This window comes from Lutra lutra, chromosome 13 (assembly GCF_902655055.1).
Source record: "Lutra lutra chromosome 13, mLutLut1.2, whole genome shotgun sequence".
NCBI classification, from domain to species: Eukaryota; Metazoa; Chordata; class Mammalia; order Carnivora; family Mustelidae; genus Lutra; species Lutra lutra.
Window position 1 is genome coordinate 83,270,239 of NC_062290.1, and position 22,712 is coordinate 83,292,950.

A 22,712-nucleotide genomic window follows, 5' to 3' on the forward strand; every position below is an offset into this window, starting at 1 on the left:
GGATCCCTGAATCTGTGGCTGGGGATAGGGGTGTGTGTGGGGGGGAAGCTTAAGCCTGTCCCAGCACCCCAGGGCCCAGGCCCTCTCTCTGCCCCACTCCCTCCCCAGGTCTGCCCTGGCTTGCTCTGTCTCCCTGGGGCAGCTGGCTTTTGTCCCAGTGGAGCATGGGAACACCTCGGGTGGGGACACAGGAGGGGCTTTCCAGCACATCTCACCTCTCCCACCTGGCATGGTTCCCACCCTGCACCTGTGGTTCTCACCCTCCCACCCTGGGAACTGGCACAAGGACTCAGAAGTGGAGCACAGGACAGTTCAGTATGCTGGGGAGACCAAGGGAGAAAATTCATGTGGGGGCCAGGAGACTCTGGGTGACCTGGAGCCCATCCCTCCCCCTTGCTAGATCTGTTGCCCCAGCTATAAAATTGAGGAACCAGATGCTGGTATTCCAGAAACTCAGCAGGTAGATGGGAGTCCAGCCAGAGTGCCAGCCCTGGGCAGCCGTGAAATCAGAGTTGGGAGATCTATGAAAACAATGCCTCCCAATAAGCCATCATTGCATCAGTAGACTTGTATGCGTGATCTCACTGCATCTGACGTCAGTCCTCCGGGATGCTCCTTATGATTATCCCCATTTCTCAGATGAGAATACTGAAGACCAGAAAGGGTAAACACCAGGTCCCAGGTGACACAGCTGGTACGCTGTGAGTCTGGATTTGAGCTCAGGTCTCTTGGACTTGGAGCCTGGGCTCTTCATTTCTGGCAGCAGAGGTTCAGGCAGACATGTGGCCTCCTAGGGCAGAGCCCCCAGATCTGTCCTGGGGTAGCAGGTTTCCCATCCAGAAACAATGCGCAGGCCAGATTGGAGGGTTCCTTGTCGAGCCCCCTTTCCTCTCTGGGGGCCAAGGCGTGTGGTTCATTTCAGCGCTTCCAGCCTGAGATACTCTGGGTTCTGCCTTGAAGCCTTGGGTGACCTCAGCCTTGCACGTAATCTCTGGGCCTCAGTTTCCTATCTACCAAAATGGACACAATTCTGGCGCCATGGGGCTTCAGAGGCTCAAGTGCCTCAAGGATCTCCAGTGAAAAACCGCTTTAGTTGCAATCAGAATAATTAATAAAATATTTTGGCTAGGGCGGGAGCGGAGGAAGTGGGCGGCGTCCGGCGCGGAGGTGACAGCTGGCTGGAGAGGTGGAGCCAGGGAATGGGGAGGGGGGCGGGACGGGGCCGGAGCTCCCGGGCAGAGAAGCACCCTAGGAGCCGGCCGTCCGCATCCCACACGCATCAGCCTCCTCGAACTATGAGCCGTGAGTCGGACCCTGAGGCCCCCGGGGAATCCTCTTTGCTTCCTGGTGGAGCTTCGAATGCCAGGCTCAGCCCTAACCTCTCTCACTCTGCAGGGAGGAGTCGCCTGCTCCGGTTCCCGCTGCTCCTGCTGCTGCTGCTGCTGCTGCCGCCGCCCCAGGTCCTGCCCGTGGACACCCAGACGCCGGGTAAGCGACTCCCTCCTGGCCCCCGGGAAGCCCCCCGTCCTGCGCCTTCGTCTGGCCCCTCCCCTTGCTCTCCCCTGGGGCCGGCCCAGCTTCCCCTTTCTGCTCTCGGTGCCCGGGATGGGGAAGGACGCCGAGGCTGCCAGTAGGAGAGGGGCTCTCTGAATACCAACCACCGCGCTCCCCCCCCCCCCCCGCCAGCCCCGGTGTGTGGCTTTGGCTAGGGCGCTACAGGAGTTTTTTGAGGGGAGAGGGCCGACTGGGATCTCTTGCCCGCGTGAGAAGGGACAGCCCCTCTCCAGCCCCCTCACCTGTTCTGGGCCCCTAGCTGTCCAACCCCGCCCCAACAACCGGGCTGTTTTCTGCGGGGTCCGGGAGTAGGGGGTGGGGAGGGCTCTTTCCCAGGAAGCAGCAGGCACCAGGGGGAAAACCCGCTGGCAAGTTCTCTCTCTCCAGCCTCTAACTTTCTGGGGCTCCATGGGGATTCTCAGCCCCAAGGGAGAAGACCTCTCTTGGTGAGGGTCCTGGGTACACCAGCTCTTCTGGCAAAGAATGGACGTGGAAATACCTTTACAGAGCTGGGTTGCTTCCCTGAGGTTTAAATCCTTTGCTATGAGGTCCCCCTAGGACAGGTCATTTAGGCTCAGGGAGGCGCCATTATTTTCTCTAGCTCCTACAGCAGATGGTGGGCTAAGGGTTTGAACTTGAATCTGTCTTACTCTAGGCACTTTGCAAGGTCTTTCCACAGAGTGCCTCCCCACTCCCCCGTTCCACTCCCCTGGGTGGACCCTGGTTTCATCGCCCGGAAGATGATGGGGAAAGTCAGATCCTGTAAAAGTCCACCTCTCCTGCCCCCCACCATGCATGTACCAGGTTCCTGGTGAGGGAATTCAGCTCCACCTCAGCCAGCCTCCCTCCCCCAGCTTACAGCTGGCGTGTGTGTATGTGTGTGTGTGCACGCATGCAGGTGTGTAAGGCCTGGACATAGCTTCTTCCACCACCTAGCTGTATGAGCCGTCCCCCTCTGGGTCTCCATTCCCATCTGTGAAATGGGGGCAAGAGAGGACAGGAGTGGGGGTGGAAAGAGGGGTCTGAGCTTTCTCTCCTGATGTGGTAGGGATTTGGGGCTCAGAGGAGAGGAGAGGAGAAAGATGTCTGCGTGGACTGTGGATCAGACCAGGTTTCCTAGAGGAAAGCGTTGGAGTGGGTAGCATTTGGGGAAGCCAGGAAGAGGGTGGAGTGTGCTCCAGAGTTTGGGTAGGAGCAAAGGCCCAGTAAGTGGGAAGAAGACAAAGAGGGCTCGTGTGGCCAGCACTTTTCAGTTTATAAAGCCCAGCTATGGACCTCCACTTTGTGGTGGTTCCAGCAATCCTGCTAGGGAGATGTGTCAGACCCATTCTACAGAAGGGAGAACTGAGGTCCAGAGGGGAGAGAGCCCAGGTATTTGAGACCCCCAGCAGCAGAGCCAGGGGCTGATCAGGCTGCCCCAGTGACTGGACTTGTCAGCCCCTAGATTGGCGTACCACTTCCTCTGGGGCCCCATCCAGCCCCCCAACCTCGCCCACTCCCCCCACCCGCCAGGGTACAAAGGCCTGGCCTGCCTGTCTTCCTCTGTGTCGTCAAACACCCAGCAAGCCCAGCAAGGTCTGTGCCATTTTGTTTTTGTCTTTTTGACTTATCTTTATATCATAAATGTTTAAATGGGATTATTCTTTTCACTCCACAAACATTCCCAAGGGCTTGATTTAAGATTTTGGCTGGAGCTGGAGGCAGGGAGCTGGGAGGGGCCCACCATCTCCCGGGGAGTCCGAAATGCCAACAGACTGTCCTCCGAGGGGGTCAGGGCCATGACTGAGGGACACACAGGGGTGTGTGAGGCTCGGGGGAGAGAGCAGGTCCCTATCCAGTGTGAGGAACCCAGGGGGGCTTCCTGGATGTGCTGATATCTGCCCTGGACCCTGAAGGAGGTGGTGAGTGGCAGCAAGAGGGACTTTACCATGAGGCTTTATTCTGAGACTCCGTAAGGGCTTTCTGATGGAAGCAACAGCAGAGCTAAAGCCTAAATAAAGCTGGGACCTGGGGAGGCAGACGGGAGCATAGTGAGCAGTAGGACAAGAGGCAGGTGCTGGCTGGCGAGGGCCTTTGAATGTGGGTGAGGAGCCAGGACTCGGGCTCAAGGGTAAGTGGGTTGGACGGGTGACTTGGGGCTGAGACCAGAGGCCAGGCAGCCTTTAGGGAGGGCTGCTGCAAGGGACAGGGGAAGAGTGGTGGTGAACTGGGTACAGGGCCTCTACTTGTCCTGCCAGTCCGTGAGGGAACTGAGGTCCATGAGGCCTGGGCCTCGGCCCGGAAAGCCAGAGCCTGTGCGTGCCCTCAGAGGTACAGCTGAGGCTGACCCCCGGGAGATGAGGGCTGCAGACTCCCCTGGGGGCAGGAGGCAGGGGAAGACATCGCTTCTGCTTCTCATGGTGGGAGGAGATTGAGTCTGGCTGGGAGGGCAGGGCCGTGCCAGGGGAGTCTCAATGCTCAAGTTCACCCAGCACCTGGACTTGGCTTAGTGTTCTCTCCTGGGCTAAGGAGATGGCACAACCTGGCAATCAGAGCTCTGTGCCAGCAAGAGGGACATGAGGCAGTTAGCCCCGGCACACGGCGGGGGACCCTGGGCTGTTCCAGGCCTCCCTGTGGCCTGCTGCCCTCGTATCTGCAGCCCCAGCTGGGTCTGAGGGCCCGGACAGGGCTTCCTCTCCTGCCGCCTCTTCCATCTGTGAGCCCAGCTCTTGGGGCCTGGTGTGGGGGCGGCTGGCCTCTGCCTGCTGACCTGGCTGGGTGTAGGGGCTGGGGCCCAGGCCTGGCTAGTCAGGGTCTTCTTATTTATTTATTTATTTTCCCTCTCTTTGGCTGACAAGTGCCTGAGCTTCTCTAAATATTATTCTTAGGGAATTTTAGCTGAGCCTCTTGCTACCCGGGGCCTCTGCATCCTGAAGGACATAGTGTTCCCCCATGGTGCCCAGAGCCCTAACTCCTGGGCGGGGGATGTTTCCTTGCTTGAATCCTCAGAAAGTTCTGGAACCAGGCAGTACTAGATAGTCCTCATCTGTGGGAATATGGGCAGGATGAGTGGTCAGCTAACTCTGCCTGTGGGGTACTTTGAGGATTCAGTGAGAACAGGGTGGGGGACTCATGGTGATGCAAATAATGGAAATATCTGGAGACTGGTATGCTTGACCCAGAGTAGAGAAGAAGGGGAGGCAGGAAAGGAGGCATCTTAGAGCCTGCCTGCTCCATCGCCTTTCTGGGATACGTAGGCAAAATGAGGCCCAGGGAGTGGAAGGGACTTGCCCGAAGACACAACCAGTAAAGGGCAGCCACTCTCTCGATCCATTTCCCCAGCATCCGCTTGTCCCCTGGCCCTGTGCTGGGACCTCGGTGGATTCGGAGCCTGCGTCTCCCCTGTTCTCTTTCTGGATCGTTTATTACACAGGGCGCCCTCCGCTGAGCCCACCACTGAGCTGGCATGAAAGCACACCGGGTTTAAGTTAGACTGAAGGGAGGCTTTTCTGTGTGAGGAGTTCCAGAGCTCTCCTTGTGGTGGGGGATGGCAAACCTCATCCTTTCCCTAGATCCGGGCCTGAGAACCTCCGGGCAAGAAGACAGGAAAAGAGAAGGGAGTCCAGGCCTTGGTTCTGCAACTTCAAAGCTGTGGGGCTTGGGGCTGGTCTCTTATGAGTGAACCTCACATTCTTCCTTCGTGCCACAGGGAGTCTCCTCCATCCTCCTGGGAGCGCTGGGCAGAAGAAGAGTGGGGGAGGCGAGGGGGGGAGGCAGTGGGGATGAGCGGCTGTGGAGTGGTTGCTAGAGCCCCAGATTTCCTGGCAACTGTGATGGTCCAGTGAGGTCAGGCTCACCCTGGGCAAGAGGCACTCAGGCTCTTCTCTGCCCACCCGGACACCCTGGGACCCTAGTGGCAGCTGTTGTCCTCACTGGGGAGAGTATTTCCAGCTCTGGGCAGCTGGTGTTTATGGAAAGATCATGGAGGAGGAGGGAGGGAAAGCTGGACAGCAGGTCTGGGAGGGAGGAGCCTCCATCAGACACAGTGTCTCTTGGCCAGAGAGGGATGTGGGCAGGAGCCCCGGGCAGAACTCTAGGGCAGGAAGCGGGAAGGCTCCAGGCTAGCCCTCAGAGCCAGCCACCAGGGCCGGGAAGGTGAGGGAGGAGGAACTGGGGGAGGTATGGCCCCCTCACCTAGGGCCTCCTGGTGGTGAGTGGGAGCATGGAACGGGGCAAAGGACATTCAGGGGAGGTTTTCTGGAGGAGCCAAGGCAGGAGCAAGGTGTGAGCTCACTGGGAGGGTCAGTTGGCCCAGGAGGGGTTTGTTAGGGAAGAGCAGTGGTCTGGGCGAGGGACGGAAGATCTTATGGCTTTGGGGCTTGGGAATAGAGCCACACCTCTTGAGGACTGGAATCGGGAATGCGAAACACCCAAGAGAAGGGCTGGGCTTTTAGCCTGGTGCCTGCTTTGTGGTAGGACGGATCCGTCTGCAACAGAGAACCTCCTGTGCCAGGGTTGGGAGCCAGGCAGCGGGGGGGTCTGGGGCCTCCTGGGCAGGTGAAGTATTAGCAGGTGGGCAAGTATTAGCGTCCAGGGCAGGAGGAGTCAGTGAGGAGAGTTCCAGAGCCCTGAGCCAGCTGGGGCGATTATCCACTCCCCCTTCTTGGCGTTTCTGGGCCTGTGGCTGTGGGAGGGGAGGCCGAGTCCTGTCTGCTGGGTCTGCCTGTGTCAGCTTGATAAGGCCATTCTGTCCAGCCCTCTTCCCGTTGGCTCTTTCCTCCTGCAACCCTACAGGGCTCCACAGAGATGCCATTGTGGGGCCCTGGGGAGTGGCCGGGGCTTAAGCAAAACTATTTGCATGATTTGTGTGATTTTCTTCTTACTCTCTGGCACTCCTGGATGTATGGGGAGGGGGGCGTGGGGGTGTGGCTGTCAGTCTCTGCCTGGGGTCATGCCCTCTATCACAGCACACTTCTGCTGCCTGTTGCTACCCTTTGGTCCCCGGTAATCAGTTGTACAAGGAATAGGAGTTCCCTGTAATATTGGTTCTGAGCTTAGATGAGGAAATGTGTTTGCTCAAGGGAGTCTGGTGTTTTCTGTGTGAGGCCAGGGAATCAGGTCCTGCCAGGATCCAGGGGACCTGGGTCTGCAGGAGGCCCTGCTCTGCTCTGTGTTCTTGGTCAAGGCTTTGCCTCTCCCCATGACTCAGTTTCCCTCACTGAGCTGTAATGAACACCAAATGAGCTCTGAGAAGTCTCTAATTCCGCTTTGAAGAATCACTCAAGCAGGGAAGTTTTGAGCAAAGGGACTGTGGTCAGCAGGACCTGTTTAGACACCAAGAGGGACTTACTGGTGGGGATTTCTCCAGGAGGCAGGAGGGCTGATGCCAGAACTCCACACACCTCCTCAGGAGATTTTTCCAACCCTAGCTCTCCTGTTTCCTTGGTCCCTGACCTTCCTCCAGATCCTAGAGCCCAGAATCCACTCTGACATGGGCCAAGGCTGGGCTTATCAGAAACAGGGGCTGAGGCATCCGGGACTCCCCTCAAACCCATACTCTGTCTGCGGGGATCTGGGAAACTTCTTTCCTTGCTCTGGAGTGTCCCGTTCAGCAGGGGGCGGTGGGAAGGAAGTGAAGGGCAATTGGTCTAGTGTGACTTGCTGGGTGACCTGTGTGGGGTTCTGCTTGTCTGGCCTCAGTTTCCGCATCTGCAAGTGGGCATAAAGATTCCTGCTCTTCCCTTACTTCTGCAAAAATAGAGGAAAGATGGGCTATCCCGTCTTCCTAGTGTCCAGGTACCTTGAGCTTAGGGGCTGGTGCGAGAGAACCCAGCCTTCCTTATCTCTTTTCTGAACTCCACAAACCCTGCCTTTGGTGCTGGGCTCTGACATGACTGGAAGTGAGTGCTCTAGAAGCCTGTGGCTGCAGCATCTTGTTAGCTGTTTGCTAACCTCTGGTGTCATGGTTGGGGTCTGGACTCTTCCCCTGCCCAACTCTGATGGTGGCAAGGAGGAGGGGGGACTTCCCCTGGGGGCCCAAACTTCCCTCTGGAGACCAGAGCAAGGCCCAAACAGGGCAGGGCTGGGGGCTCCTGTGCAGAACTGGGGGAACAAAGAGGACCCCAAGGTGAACCCTGAAGTCCAGAGAGGGCCCCTGAGTGAGTTAGGACAGAGCTGTGACTTGTGGCCCCACACTTCCCCATCAGGAGCAGGACGGGGCTTGGGGGTGTCTCTAGCGTGGTCTCTGATCTCTGCTTCTCCCCTGCAGTGAACCCCTGTTGTTACTACCCATGCCAGCACCAGGGGATCTGTGTCCGCTTCGGCCTTGACCGCTACCAGTGTGACTGCACCCGCACGGGCTATTCTGGCCCCAACTGCACCATCCGTGAGCTGGGCCTTCTGCCCCCACTCTTGTCCTGGCCCCCCTTGCTCCCCTGGGCTTATCTGGAGACCCCCCCATTTCTGCCCTCACCTCTGGCCTACGCTCAGTCCTCCTTACTCACCTGACTTTGACTTCTGACCCTCCCCCTGACCCAGCCACAGCAGAGCTCTCCCTCCCAGCCCACCTCATGTCCTGGCTCTGCCCTCACATCTGCTTCTGGTTCTGTCGTGTGTCATCTCCCCGAGGCTTCCATCCTTGCCCTGCCCTGTATGTTCTGCCCGGTTCCATCTTGGCCTTATCTCCAGTTCCCGTCTTCCACCCTGGCTCCTTCTGGTCCGGCCAGGAGGCCCCGCCTGAGTGGTTCCCACTGTCCCTGTAGCTGAGCTGTGGACCTGGCTCCGGAATTTGCTGCGACCCAGCCCCTCTTTCCTCCACTTCCTGCTGACGCACGGGCGCTGGTTCTGGGAGTTCATCAATGCCACCTTCATCCGTGATACACTCATGCGCCTGGTACTCACAGGTGGGCGGAGAGCAGAGCCCCCTGGGGAGCAGGAAGTCCTGCCAGCGCTTGGAATTCTTAGCATTCGATAAGGACATTGGGTGGGGAGACTATGATGCCAAATTCAACAAGCCCAACCCAAGACGAGGCAGGGAAGGGGGGTAGAACTGGGGACGGGAACCCCCTTGTCACCACTGTTTTCGCCCTCTGCAGCGCGTTCCAACCTTATCCCCAGCCCCCCCACCTACAACATAGCGCATGACTACATCAGCTGGGAGTCCTTCTCCAATGTGAGCTATTACACGCGTGTACTGCCCTCTGTGCCCCAGGACTGCCCCACACCCATGGGGACCAAAGGTAATGGAGACGGGGTTAGAGGTTGGGTCTAGGGGTCACGGGAGAGGCTCTCTCCTTTTTGGGAAAAAAGCGGGTGGAAGACCATTATTGACCCATTTCCCAGATGGGTGGACAAAGCAAGACATATGACTTATCCAGAACCACAGACAAGGACAGGGCTGGGGGAAGAGGACAGGAAAGGGTGGTGGAGATTCTTGCTGATGTCATCTAGAAAGTCAGAGCACAGTCAGACTACTGCTTCTGTATTTCCAGGGTGCTTCTTTGCTTGAAACTTGTCTCCTGAATCAGTGGGATCTTGCCAGAACGGGGGTGGCTTCCGAGCTGAGACGGAGGAAGGAAGGAATAGTGTGCCATTTGTTGGGTGCTAACTCCCTGTTTGGTTCTTTACTGATGTAAATATCTTGCCCCTGCTTCACCAGTGTAGCTTACACATAAAGTCAGAGGGTTTTCCTTTAGTTGTCTAAGAGCCCACTTGGTCTCATTGGCAGGAGTCCTTCCTATTAAGTCCTTCTTCCTACACCATCTTGATTGCCCCCAAACCCAGGGGTTTAACTCAGTTCAGAGGCATGAAATCTGCTTCAAGTAGAGAGGGGACAAGAGAGGCTTTGGTCCGCCACTGCCATCGCTTCCTGCCACATGGTGTCGCTGTTGAACACCTGTCCCCTGCAGCCCTGTGGTTGCGCATTTTTGCTGGCTCAGAACCTGGTGTATGTCCTGATGTCCTTCCTTGGGTCTCAGAGGCACTCTTCTGGTGGTTTGCACTCGTATGTTTACCGACTATACCTACCAGATAGCTGGGTCTTGCAGAGTTTCTGGACTCTGCCTCACTTTGCAGGAACCAGTCCTTGCTCAGTGACAATCTGAGTGATGATTCCAGGTTATATGGTGCAGACCACTCCCACCAACTTACCCTCTGGTGAGTTTCCTCTGGGTGCTTGATCTCCTTGCCTGCCAGAGGAAAGCAGTCGGCCCTCTCAATCCAGAGAGGTTCTTTTGATCTTGAACCTTCAACATTGGGCCTCACTTGAGGTATTATGAAAGGATGTCTTTACCGAAACACATAAATTCAGTTATTCCTTTCCTTGTGATCATTGGGTACTGACTCATCTGACATTGCCATAATTAAGGAAGGAAGGCTTTTTTTTGTTTTTTAAAAGATTTTATTTATTGTGGCACCTGAGTGGCTCAGTTGTTAAACGACTGCCTTTGGCTCAGGTCATGATCCCAGCATCCTGGAATTGAACCCTGCACTGGGCTCCCTGTTCAGCGGGAAGTCTGCTTCTCCCTCTCCCACTCCCCCTGCTTGTGTTCCCTCTCTTACTGTGTCTCTCTGTCAAATAAATAAATAAAATCTAAAAAAAGAGAATTTTAATTACTTATTTGAGAGAGAAAGTGTGAATGACAGGGAGCATAAGTGGTGGGGGAGGGGTAGAGAGAGAGGGGAAGCAGACTCCCTACTGAGCAGGGATCCTGACATGGGGCTCTATCCCAGGACCTCAAGATCATGACCTGAGCCAAAGGCAGATGCTTAACTGACTGAGCCAGCCAGGCACCCCAAGGAAGTCTCTCTCTCTCTCTTTTTTAAAGATTTTATTTATTTATTTGACAGAGATCACAAATAGGCAGAGGCAGGCAGACAGAGAGAGAGAGAGAGGAGGAAGCAGGCTCCCTTCCGAGCAGAGAGCCTGATGCGGGACTCTATTCCAGGACCCTGAGATCATGACCTGAGCTGAAGGCAGAGGCTTTAACCCACTGAACCACCCAGGCGCCCCTCAAGGAAGGCTCTTAATACTTATTCTCATGATGACAAACACCTGCTTCAAGATGACCTGTTGTCTCTACCCCATACAGAAAGACTGGCATCTTTTAAAATAGGCTGGCAAACTCCAGCCCGCAGCCCAAATTCAGTCCACTCCCTGTTTCGTGAATAAAGTTTTATTAGAACTTAGTACACTCATTTGGTTAGGTCTCATCTAGGACTGTTGTCCTGCTAAAACAGCAAAGCAGAGTAGAAGGGGACAGAGATCATATGCTGGCAAAGCCTAAAATACTGACTATCTGGCTTCTTACAGAAAAAGTTTGGAAGTTCGTTGATTTTTGATTTATAAGACCCTGTCTCATCAGTTCTCAGTCATGTTCACATGATCTCATGCACTCCTCAAAATACTACATAAAATAGGTATCATTTGCCCTATTTTACAGATGAAGACTTCGAAGCTCACAGACATGAAATGACTTCTCCATGTTCACACAGTCAGCAGGTGGCTACCCGGTTTCAAACATAGGCTACCTTGCTCAAGGGCCAGGGAGTCCAAGTTCGTTCCTTCCTCCCTCCCTCCCTTCCTCCGTTCATTCCTTCCTTCTTGGTTTATTTACTTTTCTTTCTCCTTTCTTTTTGGTTAACTTTTTCCCAAAGTTGCAAACACGCACAGAAGTTGAGATGTTTCCCTCTCTTCAACACATACCCATAATTTGCCTATCTTATTCCATCTACCCCTCTTACTTTTTATGGAGTATATTGAAGCCAGTTCCTAGTATCATGCTGTTTCACCTGTAAATACTTCTAGGGTCTTTTGGTAGAGAAGGTGCAAGGGGCCATCCGGTAGGAGGGAAGGCTGTTCTGGGATTCCTGTGTAGACTGGTTTGGTCCGGTGAGCCCAGAAGGCCCTGGGGTGGGGAGATTGAGGCAGGAGGCAGCTACTGCCCCTTCCCACCTCCCCAACCAGGGAAGAAGGAGTTGCCAGATGCCCAGCTCCTGGGCCGTCGCTTCCTGCTCAGGAGGAAGTTCATACCTGACCCCCAAGGCACCAACCTCATGTTCGCCTTCTTTGCACAACACTTCACCCATCAGTTCTTCAAAACTTCTGGCAAGATGGGTCCTGGCTTCACCAAGGCCTTGGGCCATGGGGTGAGTACCTAGGAGGGGCTCAGGACCTCTCTGGACCTAACTTAGCACGTGCAGGTCATTGCTGCGGAGGTAGCACCTGGTGATCTGAGCAGACTCTCTTTCTGTCCTCAGGTAGATCTCGGCCACATTTATGGGGACAACCTTGAACGTCAGTATCAGCTTCGGCTCTTTAAGGATGGGAAACTCAAGTACCAGGTAGCGCTGGGCTTGTGGACGGGCGGTGGGGGAGGCCTCCCGTGGTCTTCCCTGGCAGGAGCTGTTGGAGGCCCTGAGTGGTGGCCTAGGAGGGCCAGACGCAGGAGCTGGAGGTGTAAACCCTGGGAGAATGTGCCAGGCAGGAGAAGACATGACCTTTCATGTTATCCTGGGAGGTGGATTTGGGCCTCGGTAAGAGAGGGGCAGTTGCACTCTGCATATATACACTGAATTTTCCCACCATATCATTTGGATGCTATGATGCGCCTGGTGCAGGTGTCTGAGCAGTGACCATGACAGTTAATGGGCCCTGACTTTCAGGCCCATCAGGAGCCTCACCCAAACACCAGGGTGCCACCTTCTGTCTGCGCTAGCACTGGAAACACAACGGGAACAACATAGGTCATTAAAATTTCTCTGGTGACCACATTAAAAAAGGTAAAAAGAAGCAGGTGAAATTGATTTCAGTAATATATTTTATTTAACCCCATGTATAGCCAGAAGATGATCATTTCAATGTGGAATCAATACAGGAATGGTTAATACAATAATTTCACTTTTTTTTTCATGCTACATCTTCAAAATCTGACCTATATTTTATATTCACAGCACATTTCAGTTGAAAAAGTTGCCAACTCTTCATCAGAGATATCCGATCTGTGTCTGGATTTCATAAAGTTACAGCCGAAAAGTAGATTCACGTGCCCAGGTTGTTCTGAGCACACTTGACGGTTTTCCAGCTGCTGAAGGCTCAGTTTTAAAGATTGAAATCTACATTAAGTAAAGTTGCAGATTAAGGTCTTCACTCACACCAACACCTTTCTAGCGCTCAGCAGCTCTGCGTGACTAGCGGAGACTATATTGGGTCACACAAATCTAAACAATGCAAAGCCTGAGCAAAAAGGGCACAGCTGAACCTTTAAGGCAAAGAACGGTTCTTGGCATGTTGTTCCCCCACTCCCAAATGAAAAAGCTGCCATATTTGGAGACTTCTCACCCACTAGGGAGAAGCCACGAGAGTGATCAGAGATTGGGGCAGTCGGAAGGTCAGATAAAGCAAGAGCAGCGGGGAGGATGGGGCGGAGTTCAGGAGGCCAGGAGGGGGAATGGGCTTTCCAGGCGGGCAGTGCCTGGACTTGGAGAAGAGCAGGAGCGCTTCTCATTCAGGAGCATGGCCCCTGAATGAATGCTGGTGAGGGTGGAGAACACCTGTGGGGCGTGTTTAGGATTTCAGCCAAGAGCAGAGAGAGAACTTGGAAGGGTTTAAAGCCAGGGCACGAGACTAAATTTGGGTTTTTGAAAGGATTCCTCTGGCTGTGGTCCTGGGACTGGACTGCCTGGGGGCAAGGGTCGACAGAGGGAGCCACTGCCGAGAGGGGTCAGCATGGAGAGGAGGGTGGGTGAGATGTGGGTGGGGGAAGTGGGATTGAGGGAAAGGGACCCGTCCTAACGTCCTAAGAAAGACTTAGGTACTAGAATCAGAATCAGACCATCTTGGTTAGGGAGGGTGGACAGTTGCTCTGGGTGTTCCGGGAGCTGTAAGTAGGGAGGGTGTCAGTGGCAGGTGCAGGCTGCCTGCACGTGCATCCTGTCTGCAGGTTGTCAGGTGGCCCCATCCCGCAGGTGCTGGACGGAGAGATGTACCCGCCATCGGTGGAGGAGGCGCCTGTGCTGATGCACTACCCTCGGGGCATTCCGCCCCAGAGCCAGATGGCCGTGGGCCAGGAGGTGTTTGGGCTGCTTCCCGGGCTCATGCTCTATGCCACGCTCTGGCTGCGTGAACACAACCGCGTGTGTGACCTGTTGAAGGCCGAGCACCCCACCTGGCCTGATGAGCAACTCTTCCAGACGGCCCGCCTCATCCTCATCGGTGAGGACTCCAGCCCAGGCCTGTCCTGGAAGGTCACGCCCTCTGTCCCAAAGAGCAGGTGCTGGGGGGATGGGGAGGAGAGAGAGCTGGGATTAGACCCAGGCTCCTCTGCTTTCTAGCTATTAGATTTTGACCAGGCCCCTTCTGCTGTGTGAGCCTCAGTTTCCAAGTCTGGATATTAGGGATAATGATGGTTGTAAGGATTTATTGGGATGCTGACAAGCACTGAGCACGTAGGAGGCCTTCGGAGAATGGGTGGCCGTAATGGTTGATCATTAGCTGAGTGACTTGCCGCAGAGTTGATCAGGCACCCCACTCTGTTTCCCCATCTCCTGCCACAGGGGCACACAGCGACATCCCCAGCTTGTGTACGTCAGACTCCAGCCTGTCCACCTTCAGGAAGGCTTATGTGTCTGCCCTGTGTGTGTCTGCCTTCTCAGAGTTTGGAGCTTCTGGGTGACTCAGGGACAGGATATTTTTGTGTCCCCTACGGGGGCGAGTCTGCAGCCTAAAATGTCAGATGGTTTCCTGCCTGGGAGCTTGGTCTCTGACACCCCTGGCCAGACCGTGTTCATTCTGAGTCACCAGTGATCCCTTTCCTCTGCCCCTGGGCATCACTGGGCATGGCTGGTCCCAATTATATTGCCTGATTCACTAGAGCCTGGACGAGCCAGTCATCAAAGATAGGAACAGTCTGAGGAAGGAGAAGGGGCTGGTTCTGAAGCCCCAGCATTTCGGAGACTTTGACCAGAGAGGGCAAGGCTGTGGCTGGAGACTGTCCGGCTTATAGCCTGGAGTGGAAACTGTGGCCAAAGGGGATGAACCTGTATATCCAGGTCTTTGGTTAATCCTCCCCAACAACCTTACTAATCAGATACGATTGCCCTTGTTGTGAAAATTAAGATTCAGAGAGGGTCAGTGAACTCTCCAAGGCTGCTCAGCAGAGGGAGATTTGAGACAGGCCCTGGCTGCACTGGGAGCTCATCCTTCTTACACCACATCCCAGGGGGAGCTCCTTCCTGAGCTTGAGGGGGGTCCACATGCCTACGCTTAGCACTCCTCCTTTCCGCTTGCATGTGGTCATACTCCCAATTATGCCGGGCCCTGGGCCAAGCAGCTGCTGTCCACTCTTCCCAATGGCCCCAACTGTAGTGTTGTCACACACATTTTACAAAGCAGGAAGGTGAGGTTCAGAAAGATGAGGAGACACAGCCTAAGCTTGAGGGGCAGTGGGGGGCTGGAAATGGTGATGCCAGGCTCTGGACCTTGCTGATGGCAAATCTCATGGCTCCAGATCAATTTGCCAGAAGTCAGTTTGTCTCAGAGCTAATTGGCTGAAATCACCAGTTTCTTTTCCTAACTAGATAACCCATTTTCTTTCTGTTACGGAATGTTGGATCTGTTTCTTCCCCGGCTCTTTGTGCTGTAGCTGGTTACTGAGAGGACAGGGGAAAAGCTATTCCTGAGAATTCTGATATGTAAGAACTTACGGTGGCCCGGTCCCTGTGCTTCCCTGACACGTGTCCCAATCCTCCCTCCCAGGGGAGACCATCAAGATTGTGATTGAGGAGTACGTGCAACAGTTGAGTGGCTACTTCCTGCGGCTGAAGTTTGACCCAGAACTGCTGTTCAGCTCCCAGTTCCAGTACCGCAACCGCATCGCCATGGAGTTCAACCAGCTCTACCACTGGCACCCGCTCATGCCCGACTCCTTCCACGTGGGACCCCAGGAGTACAGCTATGAGCAGTTCCTGTTCAACACCTCCATGCTCGTGGACTATGGGGTCGAGGCCCTGGTAGACGCCTTCTCTCGCCAGAGTGCTGGCCGGGTGAGCCTCTGCGGAGAGTGTGGGGAGGGCAGGTGGGCGCGGGGAGGGGACAGACCTGGACCCAATCCCAGTGTTCTTCTCCGTTCCGTGGGGCTGGTGTCCTCCAACATTCCTTCCTCCGTTCCTTTACTCCTCTTGTTCTTTTCTCCGTTCCGCTGTACCAGGTACTGGGGATAGAGTGTCAAGCAAGATCAGACGTGGTTCTTGGGTCCTTGTCCCTTTGGCACTGACATCCTGGGAAGGAACTGTAGTCCCACAACAGCTAACATCATGGGAGTACTTGCTCTGTGTCAGGCGCTGGGCCAGGTGCTTTTCTGATGTTATCAGAATTATGAGGGCACATGGAGAGCCACAGTCCAGAGAGCCCTCAGGACTCTGGGTACTTGGGGAGGAGGCTTGGGTCTCAGAGTTGGGAGCTATAGATAAGGAAATGAGGTCTGAGCAGAGATCCAAAGGGTGGATAGAGCTCTCCCAGGGAAAGAGATAGTGTCAATGGCCGGGGATGATCGTGCTCTGGGGGGAGGGGACAGTGTGGCGAGGGCCTGGAGGTCAGAGGGCATGGCAATTTGAGGACCATGAAGACATTCAGGGTTTGGTAATACGTGTGAAAGTGTCTTCACACAGTAGGTCTTTATTGAATTACAGGCCTCTGTTATGGACTGAATTGTCCCCACCCCCCACTCTATGTTGAAGTCTTAACAACCAGTGCCTCAGAATATGATGTATTTGGAGACTGGGCCTTTGCAGAGGTGTTTGTCTCGGAGCTAATTGGCTGAAATCACCAGTTTCTTTTCCTAACTAGATAACCCATTTTCTTTCTTTTACGGAATGTACAGTTAAATGAGGTCCAAGGGTGGGCGCCTACAATGACTGGTGTCCTTACAAGAAGAGGAGATTAGGGTATAGATGTGCAGAGTGGGAAGACTTAGGGAGAAGAGGGCCACTAATGAGCCAAGGATAGAGACCTCAGAATGAAACCCCCCCTTGCTGACACCTTGATCCTGGACTTCTGGCTTCCAGACTGTGATGAAATAAATTTCCATTGTTTAAGCCACCCAGGCTGTGATATTTTGTTATGGCCACCACCCTAGCAAATGAAGAGTCCTTTCCCTGGAATTTCTAACCAGCTCCTTCCTAAATCTCCCCTCCCCCATGGTTGGAAGCTGCTGTCTCCTCTGTCTCAGCTCCCCTCACCCCTGCTTCTCTCTGATCCTTGTTCCCAAGCCCTACCATCATGACACTGTGGCACCACGTGGATTTAGGTTTGTCACTGGTAATTTGATTGGAATTAGCATGTGCTGCTACCAGTGCTGGCTGGTTTATGGCCTCTGTTCTCCGTGGGGACACAGACATGAACAGAGATGGTAGATTTGTGTTGGACCGTATGGGCATTTTCAAGGAACAGCCATTACGCTGTGTGAAAAGCCCTAGTGTCATACTAGGCCCAAGGCAGAAGGGCAACAGAAGTGTGTCAGCTCTCAGGATGTTCAAGAGAGCATGAGAAGTGACAAAACAGGCCCTCCCCTAATGATCGCCACACATGGCTGCCATCTTGGGGGTTGCCATTGGACCAACACTGTGGTAACTGCTTTGCATACTCTATCTTGCTCATTCCCCACAACAATATCAGGTGGGTGCTCTTACCTTCCCCATTTTTGCATATGATGCAACTGAAACAAGTGATTTGCCCAAGATCCCTGCCTCAGTTTCCCAGGGCTGCCATAACAAAGGACCACAAGCTGAAGTTATTTTATTATTTTACTTTCCTGGAGGTTAGAAGGTGTGGGCAGGGCTGTGCTCTCTCCAAAGGCTCCTGGTGAGCAGCTGCTCCATGCCATTGTCTTAGCTCCTGCTGGCTACTCGTAATCTTCTTAGACACATCACTCCACTATGGAGTCTCCCTGAGTCTCTTTTTCTCTATTAGGACACTAGTCATTGGATAAGGATCCCCGTAAGGAACTATGATCTCATCTTCACTTGATGACATCTCTTGCCAAGTAAGGTCACATTTACAGGTGCTGGGGGTTAAGACTTCACCATATCTCTGGGTGGGGGGAGGCACAAATCAAACCACAATGGTCCCACATCTTGTAAATGGAAGAGCTGTTTATTTAAGCTATGTGTGTACACACTATGGTTTTCATGGCAAGACTTCAGCTCCCTCCCTGCTAGCTTATGACCACTCCCCACCCTGGAGTCTTGGCAGAAGGAAGGAGAACCAAGAGTCTTAGTCACCTATGTTCCCAGGAGTGGCTTTATCTGGAATGAATGGAGTGACATGATACTGTGTGTTCCTACCATCTGGCTCTGAAGTTCTCTTTCCTAATGGTGGTTGGTTAATAGTGGTTCACTTTTCTTTTTTAATATTTATTGTGTTATGTTAGTCACCATAAAATACATCATTAGTTTTTGATGTAGTGTTCCAAGATTCATTGTTAATGTACAACACCCAGTGCTCCATGCAATACATGCCCTCCTTGATACCCACCACTAGGCTCACCCCATATATACAATAGAATATTACTCAGCCATCAGAAACGATGAATACCCAACTTTTGCCTCAACATGGATGGGACTGGAGGAGATTATGCTGAGTGAAATAAGTCAAGCAGAGAAAGTCAATTATCATATGGTTTCACTTACTTGTGGAACATAAGGAATAGTGGTTCACTTTTTAATTACTAAATTTTTGTTGACGCTCGATGCTATGATACAGGGAATGAAAACCAATACCAAAACACTCTTTAGCAGGACCCTCTTGAAAGATAAAGCATCTGTATTCTTTGATAAGAATGGATTTGAAGAATGCCATAAAATTTCAGCCCCCAAAACTAATATCCGTCCATCCTTTTGTTGCTCATTTGCTGCCTCAGAAGCCCTTCTACCCCTCCAAATTTCACTTCCAGAGCCAGAATGCCCTTCCCCTCTGCTTGAGCTCCTGGCTGGTGCCATGCTGGCCATCTTTTTTTATGGAATCCTAGTTGCTGAACCCAATAGTTGCAGAACCTTCTGTATCGGGATGTTGGGATTCTCACCTAGATGCAAAGGGTTGGGGAAGAGTGTGGCCGGTGAGCCACTGGAGAGGTCTTCCTGGCCCACTGCCGCTTTAATGATGAGAACGCGAAGACTCAGGGATGTCCCTGAGAAAGCATGACAGCAGCAGAGCTGGGACTGGGTCCCCAATATGGTGGCTGCTGGGTGCAGCCATGTTCTGTCTGTGCCTGGACAGACCCGATCTCCTCCCCCAGCACAGTGTAGCCTTGCTCTCAGACTGCAGCTATGTTTATGTCTTGGCAGATTGGCGGGGGCAGAAACATAGACCACCACGTCCTGCACGTGGCCGTGGAGGCCATCAAGGAATCCCGTGAGCTGCGGCTGCAGCCCTTCAATGAGTACCGCAAGAGGTTTGGCATGAGGCCCTACACGTCCTTCCAGGAGCTCACAGGTGAGCTGCTGTTCCCGGAGGTGGCGCGGTGATACCCCCCAGCGCTGTGACTGTGGGGTTCACAAGAGGTGTGTGAGCGCCATGCTTGAGGGGGTGGTATGAGGGTGGTGAGGGGAGAAAATGACCCAGTTGGGGAAAGAAAGTGGCTTCTCAGCTGGGTTTGAAGGAGATAAATAGGGATTTTCTGGGTGGAGAATAGGGGGGAAAGGATTCTATGAAGAACAGAAAGTACAAAGGTACAGAGGTCATAAGGAATGAGCCTGTTGGGGAGAACAGTGGTGGGTATGGCTGGAGCAAGGTGCTTCTGTGTGGGGAGGGTGGGGATGGGGATGGGTGCTTGGGGACCAACTGTGGATTCTATTTGAAAGGATTTGGGTTTTATTATACCTAGTGGTTCCTAAATACATACTTATGGACCAGCTGCCTAAGAATCATTTGAAAACTGATTGGAAATAGCAAATCCCAGATCTCTGCCCCTGAGGTTCTGATTCTGTAGGCCTGCATGGTGCCCAAGAGTCATGTATGTGTCTGTGTATAATATATATACTATCTTCTTTTCTTTTCAAAGAAGATTCCAGCTGTTGGGCAGCCAAGAGTTTGGGAATCCTTGTTGCAAACCATGGAAGGGTTTGAGCAGGGTGGACGTGACCTGGGTCCTAGTGCCTTATAGAGGGTGGGTTGGAGGAAATGGGTAGGGAAGCTCTGTGTCTGTCCCCTTTGGTCACTGTCTGTGAACATATGGGTCTCACCAAGCGGGAAGTGAGTTTCCCATAATTTGGTCACTCTTTAATCTCCTGTGACAGTCCAGATGGGGAAAAGGATGCTGTAACTAAATCTCTCTGTGAGCTTGGACAGGTTACATGACATCTCTGAGTCCCAGCAGAGGGAAGGGACTTGAACCAGCTTTCCTTCTTGAAATCTGCTTGTGGGGGCATCTGGGTGGCTCAGTGGGTTAAAGCCTCTGCCTTTGGCTCGGGACATGATCCCAGGGTCCTGGGATTGAGCCCCGCATTGGGCTCCCTGCTCAGCAGGGAGCCTGCTTCCTCCTCTCTCTCTGCCTGCCTCTCTCACTACCTGTGATCTCTCTGTCCTGTCAAATAAATAAATAAATAAAATCTTAAAAAAAAAAAGAAATCTGCCTGTGAAGCAAGATGGATAGTGTCTCCCTGTTGTCACCACCAGACAGGTCACCGAGAAGAGAGATGAGTTGCTTCAGGTCACATGCTGTCTGGTGGCTGATCCAGGCCCTCCGTGCCTTCTTTAGCAGCGAATTTCTTCCCTAGATCAACCCTGGAGAAGGGTCATTCAGCCAGGCCAGATGTTAGGGCATGTGCTCAATCATTCAGTTGCTCTCCTTAAGTCCCATATTCTCCCCAGAAAAAGGTAGGCCTAGAAGCTTCCCTCTCCACATTGACCTTAACAGTGCCACATCTCTGACTCTAGCTTCCCCTCCTTTCAGGGGAGACGGAGATTGCAGCCGAGTTGGAGGAGCTGTATGGAGACATCGATGCCTTGGAGTTCTACCCAGGGCTGCTTCTGGAGAAGTGCCATCCCAACTCCATCTTTGGGGAGAGTATGATAGAAATTGGGGCTCCCTTTTCCCTCAAGGGCCTCCTAGGGAATCCCATCTGCTCTCCAGAGTACTGGAAGCCAAGCACCTTTGGTGGTGAGATGGGCTTCAATATGGTCAAGACAGCTACGCTGAAGAAGCTGGTTTGCCTCAACACCAAGACTTGTCCCTATGTTTCCTTCCATGTGCCTGACCCCCACAAGGATGACGGGCCTGGTGTGGAGCGGCCATCCACAGAGCTCTGAAGGGGCAGAGCAGCAGCTGGAGGGTGGATTTTGTGTTCATCATCCCAGAATGCTGAGGCCGGGGTTGATAGTCTCAAATGTTGGGTCTTTGGTTTGGCATTGAGAGTATCAAGGTGGACCTTTAGAACTTTGCGTCTCTCACCCATTACCTGGAATATCGTGGTCTTATTGTTATTCTAGAATGCTGAATTCCTGGTGGACCGTTTAGAATGTTAGGAGGGATTCTTCTTTGGCATGCCAGAACATGGGGTTCCTGGCTAACAACCTAGAATATCACATTTCTGGTTGACTTGGGACATAGGCATTCTAAAATGTGGAGCTCCTGATGAAATCATCTAGAAAGGTAGGGGATTCTTATTTTGCATTCTGGAATTCTGGGCGGCCCTCCAGAATGTTGATTTTCTGATTGGCAGTTCAGAATGTTGTGCTGCTCCTTGCTGTTCCAGAACAGAGGCTGGTAGGCCAGCTTAGTCTTGATCTGAATGCCTAGAATGGTAATTTGATTCATTTTCCTGTTTAGTGAGATATCCACAAAGCAGGAGAACTGTGATCTAACACGAATCCATTGCCCACATCTGAACCTGAACCAAGGGGGCAAGAGGGCTGGGTGTTCTTCCTGGGACCCTGACTTAGACCCTGGACTAAGGAGATAAAGAGCACAGGTGGACTTTCCCCAGCCATTGGTTGAAAGCCACCAGAACTGTCGCCATCTTTGTCTTGACTCATGGCAGCTGTTTCTCATGAAGCTAATAAAATTCTTTTTCCAAATTGCCTGCTCTGTATTGCTTTTATCCCTTTGCTAGAAGCAGAGGCGACACCGGAGTGGCCCCACTCCTAGCTGCAAGCTCGACATGCTGGGGGTTGCAGCATGAGACCTTTCACTGCCCCGGAACATGTCATCTCCTAGCCTTTCTACCACTGGTGCTCCACTTCCTGTTGTGGGTCAGGCATTGCCCTTCACAGGCTGCTCTCCTAAAATATACACTCTCCTAAAATAAACACCAGGGGACAGACTCTTCGATCCCCACCATCTGGTTAAAGCAATTTCCTCCCTTACAAAGCATACAAGGGCAGAGAGGAGGGGTTTCTAGGGAGGAGGGCACTTACTGTGTGTCAGTTTTCCACATTTAATTCTCATTTATCCTCACCCAAGAGCATGAAGTATGTGGTATGATCCCTGTTTCAAAAATGAGGGAGCTGAGACTCAGGATGGTCCAGCAACATGCCCCACAGGTGCCAGAGCCAGGCCAGGACCTGGGTCTGGATGGATCTGGGGCTCTGCTCTTCCCCGCTCTGGCTTCCTCTTGCTTCCTGATTTGAGTCAGTTCCAGGCCTGATCTTGCCTCTCTGGCTCAGGGTCAGAGAGAGAGATGGGATGTAGCTCTTACATGCTATTCTTTCAGTCACAAATATTTATTTTGCTAAGTGCTTTCTCTACACCAGTCATTGTTACAAGCTTGGGGCTATAGCAGTGAGTGAGTGAGACAGACAAGACTTTTGTCTGTGTGGAGCTCACATTCCAGTGTGGGTAGAGCAGACGAGAAACAACACAACAATGAAATAAGACAAAGACAGGGTGAGTGTGCTTTGCCTTCTAACCCATATTAGTCTGCCCTCCTCCTGCTTGGCCCCTGAGACCCGAGACCCTACCCCAGCCACACAGACCACCCCCCTGCCCAATCCTTGCTCCTCCCCACCTACCCCATAGCAGCCAGGAGAAGACAGGTCAGAGGGGAAAGGTAAGAGTTTGGGAAAGTTCCTTCATGCTCCCTACTTGCCACTTACATTTCCTTAGGTAGAATAATGGCCCAGAAGCAATGAGGGAAAATGGGATCTAGGCTGAGGGTCCCTGGGGCTGGGGTTCCTGTCTTAAAGTCCA

At 53.1% G+C, this 22,712-nt stretch overlaps 1 protein-coding gene across 4 annotated transcripts; it reads left to right on the top strand.

Annotated features, from left to right (window-relative positions):
* Positions 1-1,186: 1,186 nt before the first annotated feature.
* On the top strand, positions 1,187-21,601 carry PTGS1 (prostaglandin-endoperoxide synthase 1). Of its 4 annotated transcripts, none has more exons than XM_047700708.1 (12): positions 1,187-1,302; positions 1,396-1,488; positions 3,067-3,129; positions 7,802-7,918; positions 8,295-8,435; positions 8,628-8,771; positions 11,498-11,679; positions 11,791-11,874; positions 13,498-13,744; positions 15,287-15,573; positions 18,871-19,018; positions 20,478-21,601. In XM_047700708.1, exons 1-12 carry the CDS (start codon positions 1,200-1,202, stop codon positions 20,831-20,833), a joined length of 1,965 nt encoding a protein of 654 aa, XP_047556664.1. In that variant the 5' UTR covers positions 1,187-1,199; the 3' UTR covers positions 20,834-21,601. The 4 variants fall into 4 exon arrangements, with proteins under 4 accessions (XP_047556664.1, XP_047556666.1, XP_047556665.1 ...); XM_047700710.1 differs by having other exon boundaries at positions 15,287-15,462; XM_047700709.1 differs by lacking the exon at positions 3,067-3,129.
* Positions 21,602-22,712: the final 1,111 nt, after the last annotated feature.

Coding starts and splice junctions, on each gene's coding strand:
- PTGS1 (XM_047700708.1), top strand. CDS start 1,200: ATGGGGAGGGGGGCGGGACGGGGCCGGAGCTCCCGGGCAGAGAAGCAC. Junction 13,745..15,286: donor GGCCCGCCTCATCCTCATCG/GTGAGGACTCCA, acceptor CCTCCCTCCCAG/GGGAGACCATCAAGATTGTG. Junction 19,019..20,477: donor GTCCTTCCAGGAGCTCACAG/GTGAGCTGCTGT, acceptor CCCTCCTTTCAG/GGGAGACGGAGATTGCAGCC.